We start from the raw sequence: 12,635 nt of genomic DNA, 5'->3' as shown, positions 1-12,635 counted from the left end.
CAGGAGCTTCACAGAGTTTTTGTTTCAGTGTGTCAAATGCAAGCTGTTGTTTATCAATCCAGTGGAATGGAGTGTCTTTCTTTGTGAGGTCTGTCAGTGGTTTCGCGATTTTGGAAAAATTGCGTATAAATTTTCTATAGTACCCAACGAGTCCTAAGAATGATTTTATGTGAGTCGCGGTTTTTGGTATTTTAAAATCCTTCACGGCCTGAATCTTTTCGGGGTTAGGCTTTACTCCTTCTTTTGTTACTACGTGTACTAAATATTCTAATTCTGGTTTTAAAAATTCGCATCTATCCGGCTGTATCTTTAACCCTAAATTTTGTAATCTGTCTAATACAATAGCTAGATTTCGGTTGTGTTCTTGGATGGCGCTTCCGAATATTATGACATCGTCTAAGTATACGAAACAATTACTTCCAACTAATCCCCGTAGCGCGGTAACCATCATGCGTTGGAACGTTGCTGGAGCATTTTTGAGTCCGAGGGACATGCGATTATAGTAGAAGTGACCTTGTGGAGTTGAAAATGCAGTATATCCTTTTGATTTTTGTTCCATAGGTATCTGGTGAAATGCTGACGAGAGGTCTAGGGCTGAGAAAAATTTAGCTTTGCCTAAATGGTCGAGTATTTCGTTCGAATTCGGTAAAGGATACGCGTCTTGGTCTGTTTGCTCGTTTAACTTCCTAAGGTCTATGACAATCCTCCACTTTTGTTTACCTAATGCGTCTAATTTCTTTGGAACTACCCAAATTGGTGCGTTGTATGGACTGTCCGAGGGTTCTATGATACGTTCGTCTAGCATGTCATTGATTTGAGTCTCAATTTCTTTTTTATGACATTCGGGCGGTCTATAAGATTTGATGTTTATAGGTTTGTCTGTTTTAAATATGATCGTGTGTTCGGTTATGTTAGTGCATATTAGTGAGTCTGTGTCCATGTTAAAAACGTCTAGGTAGTTGATAAGGATTTTCCCAAGAGGTTCTCGAAGTTCTGGATCAATATGTTTGGTACCTATTACTTGAGCAAATTTATTAATTTGTGTTAGTCTATTGGCTTTTTTATTTCGTTTATAATATGGCAGATTTGCTTACCAATGTTGATAAAGCATACTGTGGCGGGCTTTCCTTCGATGTATTGGGTTGAAGTTAAAGTTTCGCCTGTTCCTATCTTGTTATCGGTGTTCTGGAACGGTAATATGATCTCGTCTAAGATCAGTTTATCATTAGTGACGTTATATCGGTACTTCGTAAGGAATGGGAGTCCGATTATTCCGTCTTCGATTAGGGGAAAGTTGTCAGGAACTACATGCAATTGATGATACTTCTTGAGCATGTTTAGGTTACAAATTTTTTCGGTGGTGTATTTGTCGTTTCCCATTACGAAAGTCTTTGGGCTGGAGGTTTGGACGTTCAGTGAAGTGGTTTCTTTTATTATATTTATTCCTGCTCCGGTAGCGACGAGAAATCTGGCTCTTTCTCCGTCTCTTCGTTGCAGTACGATTGATAATAATCTTCCGATGGTGGTACACTTGACTCTGGGAATGTTTCTTCTGGGTTCTCCGTTGTCTGGTTTATTCGAGGTGGTATCTTTTCCTTGGTTGGCAAATGGAAAATTTCGAGGGTAACAATCTTTGACTGTATTTCGGATTCGTAAACACTTGGGATACTTCGGTTTCACGTGGTGGTCTAATGGTCGGCCAAGTGACCGAGCGTTCAACAATATAATTTATTTAACAATCAACAGTCAACAATCCTTGCTTCTCGACTATGTTTGCCTCGCTGTTAGACTTGACCCTTCGCATTTCGTTGTTCAAAACCGAATGAATCTTTGAACAGATTCTTTTCTTTTGTTGCCCCTCGATATCTCCACTACGCACGTGTCACGGTGGTCTCGGAATACAGCGATAGGATAATCATATTTTGCATACCATAGCCATCAAAACAATAAGCACCACAATTAAGCAGTAACAGCATACCTATGTGACCGGCATCCAGCGATAACCCCTCCACAGGAACCAAACCCTTGATATAAAAGCCCTTCCAAATCAGTACTCGACATTCTATTCTGTTCTGTTATAACATTCCGTCTCGTTACTCTGTCATTTTGTAATAAATTTTGCAATAACTATCATGATTGGAGTACGAATCTCTCACATTACGTGCGGAACGTGAAATAATCACGAATCGATGTGACACACGTGTCCGTTAGGCGACCGTTGCCGCGTACACAATCTTCCGAATATTCGGCCAAAGGGCCGTTGGGATACCGATGACCCAATAGGTATGTCGGCTTTACGCTTCGGTAATATTATGCTTTGTGTCGTGAAGCCGTCGGAAAGTTTCTTCGTCGAGTGCCGCCACAGTATCTTACCAGTGATAACGTTTTTTTTTATTTGTTAGTCGTAAATATTTACAAATTTCGTGGGTATTTCCCGAGTCCAACGGACTCTAGCGGTTATCCAAAATCTGCTTATAACCAATCAGTAACTCGGACTGTCCTGCCTGAGCGCGTGATATATTTGTTTGTTATGTTTTCGTTACTCATGCCTGCTTGTCTCTCGCTTCGTTCCATTTGAACTACAAGCGGTATTACTATGTCGCGATTTTCGACGCTTTGCTGTTCAATGTTGTTTATGAGGAACGTGGGTTTTACTCGATCTATGGAGACCATTACATTTCTATTATTTATTTTTATCGTGAAATTCTCCTCTCCGCGTTGTACTACTTTGTAAGGTATGTCGTAAGGTGGTTGTAGGGGACTGCGAACGGTGTCGGTACGCAGGAATACATAGGGTGACGTTACGAGTTCGCGGAAAATGAACACGTTTTTCGTACCGCGTCGATTGATCAGTTGCGGCTTAGTTTCTTCGATACGTTCTTTAAGCCGGTTCGCGTATTCGGAGGTCGCTTGTCAAACCGTCGGTACAAAAAATTTCACTGGCAATCGTATTCCTGCGCCGTAGATCATTTCAGCAGCCGTTGCATTCAGGATCTCCTTAATGGCTGTTGGAATTCCCAATAGTACGAGCAGCAAGATTTCAACCCAGTTGCTCGTATCGTGGCATTTGATCGCCGCTTTCAACTATAGGCGTAGGCGTTCTACCATCCCGTTGGACGCGGGATGGTAGGCAGTTGTGCGTAAATGTTTGACACCCAGCAACCGGCATAATTCGTTAAATAACTGCGACTCGAATCGTCGTCCTTGGTCGGTTGTTATTTTCGATGGTGCGCTAAAACGAGCTATCCATGTCGAAAGGAGGGTTGAAGCAACGGTTGACGCTTCCATATCCGGTATGAGTATCACTTTGAGCCAATGCGAGAAACGATCGATTCACGTTCGAAACTTACCGCTAACGCTCCGTATGTTCCGCCGGGTGTAGATACATTCCTAACTTTACATTGCTAACACGGGATGCATTGTCTTGTCCAGTTTCGACAATCCTTGTTTATCAACGGTCAAACAAAATGCGTCGTCACCAGGTACTGGGTAGCGCGTATTTCAATATACGAAAGTCCGCGAATTGTATACTCTGCTCCCACAAGGGTTTCGGTAAATACGGTTGTACTGTTTCGCCTAATATGTCGCAACAGATATCTACGTTTTGATCGGGGAAACGTATCTGTTTAGTTGTAACGCGTATGTACCTGAGTTGACTAAGTCGCGCATCTCGGTGTCGTTTTCTTGCGCGGCGGCGAGAGTTTAATGATTCATAGACTTTTCTATCGTTTCGATGCGAGATAGGGCATCGGCTACATTGTTGCTCTGTCCTTTGATGTATTATATGTCAGTCGTAAACTTTCCGATGAAGTCGAGATGTCGGAATTGTCGCGGTGAACACTCGTGGTGGTGCTGGTTGAACGCGTATGTAAGAGGTTTGTGATGTGTATAGATCACAAAGTTTCTCCCTTCAACAGCGTGTCGCAAACGTTTGACTGCAGTGTACATCGCGAGAAGTTCGCAGGCATATGTGCTATATTTTTATTGCGCGGCAGTCAAGGATTTTGTGACGCATCTTAGCGGTTGCCATATGGTTTAGATATGGTGTTTCGATATGGTGTACCACACCGTGTCGAGTTTTTTCTCGTCCGAAAACCAGTGGACGGGTTAGGTTCGGAAGTTCCGCCAAAAGTCGATAGTACACTGATTCATCGAATATAGTCTTTATGGGTACTTCGTCGGCCGTGGCAGCGTATCCCCTTGATGACAATTGTCGTGTCGAGGAGTTAGCTATCATGAAATGCTATTCGAATGCTCGTCTTAAGGACATCGCGTTTAGGTTAATCGCGATGGTGCCGTATGTTGCGATCCGCATCCCGTTGGCCGCGAACAGTTCGTACTCGCTTTTGTTCGCGGGTCCGTGTATTTTTCTGCGCGGATACACACTTATGTCGGCGCCGGTGTCCACAAGAAAGGAGATCTTCGAGTCCCTTTCCATGACAAATATGCGGCAAATATTGCTGCTAAGCAATCGTCTTTTGCCGCGTTTACGGACGGCTGGTCCCGTTTCCGTGGTTCCAGGTGCATGGGAGGAGGCACTTCTTCGCGCTTTCTTGATACGTCGCGTGGTAATAACAGAGTCCAGGCTGTTGTAGTCTTTCTCGCGAAGTCGATATACGACTATTACGGTGTCACAGGTGAAATTCGACTAACTATGCGATAAGTTAAAATTGCAAGCGTCCTATCACGTGTGACCGGCTGGGTAGCATTCGTTCTCAGCCGTCTGGGTGGCATTCGGTCACTCTAACCGTTTTTAGAAATATATAATAAGTACAACCAACGCCTTCTCCCACTCCAACGAATAAAGAATATAAATACTTCCTTCAAAATCATGCAAGTCAGTCTGAATAAATCCGAACCAGCTTGAATATTAAAAAGTCTATCGTCGCAAACCGCAAGTACTATTTAATTATTGTATAAATTGAGTGAAAATGAACAACTCGATCTCCTGTTTGGAAATCGATAATTTTGTTTATTTTATTTTAGTCCATTGTTGAATTTTTACGCGACACTCACTCACTGCTTGCAACGCCTTTGGCTAAGGTATTAGACCCGACTATGGTAAGAGTTGCTGGTCCAGCGAGGATGACGGAACTAAGAGTGGTCGGGATAGACATCTCGGTAAAGAAGAATGAGCTGTTGCAAGCACTGGCCTTAGCGGCAGGATGTGGCGGCGCGGAGGTGCACGTCAGAGAGATTGGCGCCTCCAGAGGCAGCCTCGGGTCAGTTTGGATAAAGTGCCCGGTGGCTGGAGCCCAGAAATTAGCCCAGGCAGGAAAAGTGACCTTGAGCAGGTCCACCGCGTAGCCAACGCCCTAGCCACGTTGAGTGCACTCGTTCCCGTCCGATCACGAAAGTTAAGCAACGTTAGGCACGGATAGTACTAAGATGGGTGACCGCTTTGGAACTCCGTGTGGTGTTGGTGTTTTTCATAAGGAGATCAGCCCAGTATTGAACTGGCTGAGAAGATGGCAAGGGCAGTAACTGCCCGAAGAAGGAGATATAACGGGGCAAGAAAGGCAACCCTGATGACTGCTGACCGGTATTACCGGGGTTGTCTGCCCTCAAAGCAGAGAAAAAGATGGAGGAGGGGTTTTTAGTGGGTATGGCAACAACATCCGCCCGAGTCCCACATAACCCAGTGATGCGGGTCACTGGGCATGCGTAACAGCATTTTCCCTTCCTCATTAAAACAAAAAGAAAGGTCCACCGCGTGGGTCATACCCATGCCGAAGAGTGTTTCAAGTGCTTGAAATTGGGACACGTACGAGCAACTTGCGTGTCCACTATGGATCTAGGGCACCTGTTCTACAAGCGGACATGATGCCAGAGGCTGTCTTGCCCCTACACCCAAGTGCCCCGTGTGCGAGTCGCTCGGGGCACCCGCCGACCACAGGATGGGCGGGTGGCATGCGCCCCCCCCCTCAAGAGTCAAGAGGAGGCGACCCATCCGTGAGCCAGCTGCGGAAAGGAGCCAAGGACGCACCGCCAAAACAGCAGTAGATGGCCGGGAGGAAGCCATGGAGTTGACGCAATAATTCAAGCGTCTCCTCTAAAGTAACCTCGGAAGATCCAGACGGGCGCAACATCTGCTCTTTCAGACTATCCGGGAGAATGAGGTCGCCCTTGCGGTGGTGGCTGAACCGTATCGTGACCCCGACGCCCCCAACTGGGTCGGGAACCTAGATGGATCAACTGCCATAACGTAGACGTTGTCACGGATCAAGTTCTGCTTGCCATGTTTTGCGCCAAATGCGATGGTCCTTGTGAGGTCCCTCGCGGTCTGTCCGCGAAGACCTACACATTGTTACACTGACCTGCAACAAACCTAAGGAAATACCATAAACCGAATCTTTTTAGCTTCATTCCTATTCACATAAGTATTTTCGGTTTACGGATGGTCCTGATGTTTTTTGCACGCTCTTACCAATTACGGAGAAAGCAGGTGTCTAGCGAAATAGCAAGTTTTTCACATGAACAAGACATGAACATACCCATGAACCACATCTGCCCATTATTAACCAATGGGCATCGCAGATAGTTACCCTCACTCTTCTACCAAAAGTGTGGACGACGAATCCGCGTTCTTAGTTCAAAAAGGGCACATCCGCACTGAGCTTTCCTCCTTGATGGTACGAGACAGGTCTGCAACAGTTCATGTAATCTTTTTGTTGTAAAAACTTGACTGTGTTACCAATAAGGGCTTTCATTTTACTGAGTTAAGTAGTTATCATTCAAAATTTACGCGGTAACGTCATCGCTGAGTGCCCTAGGTGTCCTGCTTGGCCGTGGCAGCGGCTACGTCCCGGTCGAATGCGCTGGAATGGTGATGGTGGGAGTCTGTTTCCCCTAACAGCGGCACGGCCGCGTTTGGGGACTTCCTGGACGGAGATGGCGATTGCGTCAGAAGATGCCTTCCCCGCCAGGTACTTGTCCTTGGAGATTTTAATGCTCACTCCTCACAATGGAGAAAAGCTAGAACGGGCGCTCGTGGAAGGATGCTGTCCGATTGGGCTGCAGATCTCGGGCCCCTACTGGCAAACAGAGGTTCGGCGAGTACTTGCGTGGCATGAAGAGAATCCTCTGTGGTCGACATCACGTGGGCTGCCTCCGATGTGTACCGTAGAATCTGTAACTGAGTGAGTGGCCTTTGGAGCCGTTTATAATGTTTTCTCTAATGTCGGAATGCTTATTTCTTCGAAACTGTATGTACTGTTCTTATTTTTGATTTCATAAGAAATCATTTTATGTGATCCTCCTATGTTCATAATATTACGGTCGTTTGCGTTTATACATCCAATTTTCCTGCTAATTCACCCCTTACCATATCATATAATTAGTACATATGGTTACAGTAAATCCTGTATAAGTATTAATACTATGATTAAGCAATAGCGGAATGCAAATAATTTGAATCATATACACGACAGTAATATTTGAATTGAAATTAATTTTCTGACTATGACATAATCACCAGATCTAAAAATGCAATTCAAAATGTAAATAAATCATTTAGTTATACGAAGTCATAAATAACTATTTTATTGAAAAATACTCACAAGTCTAAAAATTAATAATCCTGCATGGTATAGTAACTCATAAAACATTCCGGTAAGTGCAAAGCTACCTCTACATTTCGTGCACTCCCAGGTTGCTTCTCTTGGTTTCTTCTGTTTGTAACAAGCTTTACATATTCTAGTTGGGTGTTCTTTTTTAGATGTTCCATCAATATGCTTCGCGAAATAACCGCAGTAATGTACTTGTAATCGTAATGATGTTGTACTTTCTGTGGATATCCCGCGTTCTGTATAGTCCAGGTAGCTGTATATGCTTTAAAATTGCTTCAGCTATATCTATTCTATAATTCACATATGATTCTTTTCCTTGATTATGTAACTGTTTCTTTCACAATATATGTATTAAATAGAACCATGTCAGATGCGTAAAAGAAAGTTTTTTATAGCCCTTGAGCAATTTCCTCATAATGGGGAAACATGCCATGTCATTGAGATCAACCCCACCTATTCCTTTGTTATACTCTACCACGCAGTTGGGCTTCAATGTCTTCTTATTTTGTTTGTCTACCACTTTGATCAATTCCACAAATGCGTGTTTGGTTGATATCATACAGACATCGTGTTTATCCTTCCATCTTAGAGCTAACAACTCACTACACGTTCTGTGTACATATTCTTTTTCTAATTTATTGATTGGAAGATCCTTTGGCATATTTTTCCTATTCTTTCATACAGTGTCAATTGTCTTTTGTTCGTATAATTTTAGAAAGGGAGCAGGAGAGAAATACCAATTGTCAAGGAACAGCTAGTGTGTACTGCGATCATATAGGAAGTCGCGGTTGAAACTGTTCAAGCGCCATTGCGACGGAACCATAAAATGGCCATTGGATGGCCCTGTATCATGAACATGCTACAGGCCTAGATGACTATGACTAAATGGTATCCAGATCCTGATTGAATGATGCCCAGGCCCAGAGGAACGTGACCTGACGATAGTGTGAGGATGGGCGCATCTGCCCTGCGGCCGGCGGCAATCCCTCCTGAGCGCCCAAATCCTAGCATATGAAAACGTATTGCAAACTGTACTGCAAGATTCTGAACCGTAACACTTTAAGCCGTTACTCTGTTGGATTCAATAAACTTTACTATCATATCTATAACTCCGAATATTATTTCCTTACTTGTGAACGTTCGTACTACGACGCAAACCAATCACCGGTGAGCAGTTAATTTAGCGATTTCTTGTATATCCTACGTGACACCATCTCAGACGTGTCGTCGGCAACGACCTGCTAATCTTCCAACACCCTCATCATCGAAATTAAATTAATTCTAAACTCTCGACCACTGACTCTAATTTCCTCAGATTCGGCTGTCCTCTTTGTCCTCACGCCCGGCCATTTCCACGATGGTGATTCATTAATGAGCCTACGGGAGCGAGATTTCAGGAACACTCCAGGAAACCGTCTATCCAGTTGGCAACAGCTTCAACAACGCAAACAGCACTTCTGGAGCCACTGGCATCGAGTACGTAAATGAGTTTACAAGTCGCAGCAAATTGAGCAAGGGTGGTCACGGCATTCAAGAAGGCACACGATCATCATTCTTAGGGAAGACAACATGCGCTCAATGCAGCGGCCCTCGAGCCGAGTAACCAAGGTCCATCCCGGCGTCGACGGCAATATCTGGACAGCCATCGTTTATACGACAACGAGCATCTTGGATCGAGGCGTCAAGCGGCTAGTATTAGGTTGTCCGGTAAGTTCATTTCGTTTTTTAAATGATTAAGGTAAATTGACACAAGTACAAAATATATTTCCTTCTGAGTACCTTTCTTCAATGAAAGAGTACCTTCATTTCTTGTATGATCCTTTCTCTTCTACTACTTTTTGCCATCTCTCCGGGAGCTTCATAATGTAATTTTTTCAAAATTCTCTTGGCTTATTTTTAAAATATTTTTCGAGTTTTCACTTCGTTTACTGATTTGACCTCAGTTACATACGGATGCGTGTAGCATAGCACAGGGTGCGATTTTGTTGCAGCGCGACAGTGAGGGCAGTGCTTTGTACCCTATATACTATTTGGAAGACTTCGCCAGCTGAGGAAAAATATACCAGCTATGAGCTTGAAGTACTGGTGATCGTTTAAGCGTTGAAGGAGTTCCGCGTACACCTACTCGATGCTCCATTTAAGATCGTTACAGAATGTCGAGCATTGGTATTGATGATGCGAAAAAAGGATCTCTGGATACCTATTACGAAGTGAGCGATCCTTTTGGAAGATCTACCTCCTTCATGTATTTATTATAATCTATGACTGAATTAGGCTTTTGTATTAGGGCGTCTGATCTTTTACTTCTGCTTCTGGATTCCGTCAACTGTGCAGAATGTATATTTGAGATCATCATATCGACGTTTCTTCTGCCATTACTCAATACTTCTTTTTTTTCCGTGGAGGAAATCCGCACGGACACCCGCCGCCTCTAGGGGGAAGGGTGGCGTGGTAGTGTCGGACTCCAACCGACTAAAACCTCCACGAAGACTGTCTCTACTGCGTCGAGGGGGGCCCGGGAACAGTTGCTGCGACACCCCCCCGCGCAATATTCCGTCTGTACTGCTTCTATCCCTTTCTCAGAGGGCATCCGGATCACCAACCGGACTGTTTGGTATCTCCCGGGTGCTGGAAGGTCCAGCGCCTAACTTCATTCCCCTTCGGAGGTCGCTGCGGCTCTCCCGCGCCCAATACAGGCGCGTCCACGTGCATCGCCGCGTCATCGTCGGTCAATCCTCTCGGGATGAGAGGCCCGCTCCCTCTCCGCCGCCTCCTTGGGCAGAAGGAGGTTACGCCCTTCCTGCCCCTCTCGCTCGTCAACAGCGCTTTAAAGATCGCCGGTGGCGAGAGGTCCGCTGCCCACGCCGGGCAATGTTCCAGGGTGTGCTGCGCTGAGTGCACTCTTGCGTCGCAGTGATGGCAACACGCGGTCGCCTCCTTTCAGATTCGGCGCAGATACTCGCCGAAGCATCCATGCCCCGTGAGCACCTGCGTCACTCTATAGGTCAGAGGAGGCGCGCCTCCGTCGAACGAAACGTCCCAGTTTGGAAGGACGGCCCCGAGGGCCCACAACCCCGACGCGTCAGTTCTTGTGTCGTGGCCGGCGCGCCATCTGTCGAGCAGTTCTCGCCGAGCCCGCGCCACCGCAACCGCGTCACTCGCTTCAACTCCGCCCAGCAGACCCCGGTTGCGGAGATAGATCTCGCGACACCTGAGAGCCTGCAGCTCGAACGGGGGAAGCCCGGCGAGCACCGTCGCCGCCGCCGCCGAAACGGTGCGCAAACGCCTCGTGATTCTGATGGCCACCAACCTGTGCAGCCTCCTGATCCCTCGAAGACTGCGGCTGCTGGCCCTCAGATCCCCCGCCCAGATCGGAGCTCCGTAGAGGAGCTTTGCTAGCACCACGCCGGCGTACAGCCTACGCACTCCGACACCGGGCCCGCCCAGCCAAGCTAGCAAACGTCCCAAGGCGTTCGTCGTCGCCTCGACCGACGGTATAGGACGCTCGAAGTGGGCGCCGAATGTACAGTGACTGTCGAGAGTCAGGCCCAAGTATTTCATACTGGTCCCAACTCGAATCTCTTCCCCCGTCAACCTCAGGCGATAGTCCGCCGGGGGCGTCCCGTGGTCAGCCCTCCGTCAAAACCACGTCGCCTCGGACTTATCGGGTGATACCTCGCCACACCCCGGAACAGGGCCCCGACGACTTCCTCCAGGAAGTGAGGGAACATGCTCTCCGTCGTGGGGGGCGCCCAGGTACGGAGCTCGTTCAGCACTAGTCTGTATGGGCGCCCCCAGGGATCGGAGTCAAGGGTGGCCAGAAGCTCATCCCAGGCTCGTCTCTTCGCATCTCTGATGGCTCGCTGCAGAGGCCTCCGCGCTGCGCGGTAGGCGTCGTACAAATACGCCACCGTATTTTCATTCTCTCGTCGCCTACGCCGATATCTAGTATATCGGCGTCGGGCGCGGATCCAGGTCTCCCGGAGGTGAGAGATCTCTTCAGACCACCAGTACACCGCCCCGGCGCGGCGTGGTGTTCCGGATTGCGGCATGCATGAATCGCAAATCGCCTGCATGTCGCGCCTCAGCCGGGCCGCCCCTGCCTCTGTTTCTTCATCTGCCGGGGGCTCCTCAGCCCAGGCGACGGCCATCGCAGCCGCGATCATAACATCCTCGTCGAAGTGGGTCGCCGCCCACCGTGGGAAGCTCCCTCCTCCGAGCGGCCGCTTCCAGCGCCGCCGACCGCCACGTCCATCACTATGTAGAGGTGGTCCGAGAGCGTTTCCTCGGCCAATACCTTCCACCCCGAGACGCGGCGGGTGGCGGCAGGGCTTGCCCACGTGTGGTCCACTATGGACTTACCGCGCCGCGCCACGCACATGCTGGATGATCCCCGGTTTACAAGCCGGAGGTCGAGTGCAGCCGCCCAGTACAGCACCACGCTCCCCCTTCCATTGGTCCTGCGGGAACCCCATACCGTGTAGTGGTCGTTGAAGTCCCCGAGGATCAGCAACGAATAGACGCCCAGACGTCTCGCGCAAGCCGCGAGACCGTCCAGGAAGGCGGCATATTCTACTCGGCTGATGTTCGGCTACACGTAGACGCCTACTACCACCAGGTCGCCCCATTTCGCGGCCACAAAGTCCCGACCCCGTTCGATCGTCGAGCAGGGGGGGCTCCCCGCCACCCGGTCATGAGTATGGCGACCGAGCCGAGCAGGTCCCCAGCGCTTCGTGACGCATCTGAGATGTTATACGGCTCCGCCGCCACCGCCAGCGCGATGCCCTATCCACCAGGCTCTGGAGCATTAGGTCCTGAGCCCGTCGGGAGTGGTTGAGGTTGCACTGCAGGAGCGAAAGCTGTCCACCTCTTCTCCTTTCGTTTATGTCGGAGAAGGCTCCGTTTCCATGGCCTCCTCCGGGCCGCTTCCCTCGCAGTCGTCACGGTCGCCCTCCTCTTTATCACTTGTGGCTTCCCTGAAGTTGGTCGATGGTTTCGTCTTTTCACTCGCCATTGCGTCCCCGCCCTCATCCGGAGCGGGCCTCGTCCCCTGTATGGTTCTCCCCC

General features: G+C 48.1%; 1 protein-coding gene and 1 pseudogene across 1 annotated transcript; one reads left to right on the top strand and one right to left on the bottom strand.

Moving 5' to 3' along the window:
- Positions 1-5,306: 5,306 nt before the first annotated feature.
- On the top strand, positions 5,307-5,425 carry LOC132909413 (5S ribosomal RNA; annotated as a pseudogene).
- Positions 5,426-10,508: 5,083 nt separating this feature from the next.
- On the bottom strand, positions 10,509-11,129 carry LOC132909089 (uncharacterized). The gene has a single exon (XM_060963678.1). It carries the CDS (start codon positions 11,127-11,129, stop codon positions 10,509-10,511), a length of 621 nt encoding a protein of 206 aa, XP_060819661.1.
- Positions 11,130-12,635: the final 1,506 nt, after the last annotated feature.

Source organism: Bombus pascuorum, chromosome 7 (assembly GCF_905332965.1).
Source record: "Bombus pascuorum chromosome 7, iyBomPasc1.1, whole genome shotgun sequence".
Taxonomy (NCBI): domain Eukaryota; kingdom Metazoa; phylum Arthropoda; class Insecta; order Hymenoptera; family Apidae; genus Bombus; species Bombus pascuorum.
This window is presented reverse-complemented; position numbering and strand designations above follow the sequence as displayed.

What these genes read in the sequence shown, in the direction of transcription:
- LOC132909089 (XM_060963678.1), bottom strand. Translation starts at nt 11,129, where the DNA reads ATGAAATACTTGGGCCTGACTCTCGACAGTCACTGTACATTCGGCGCC.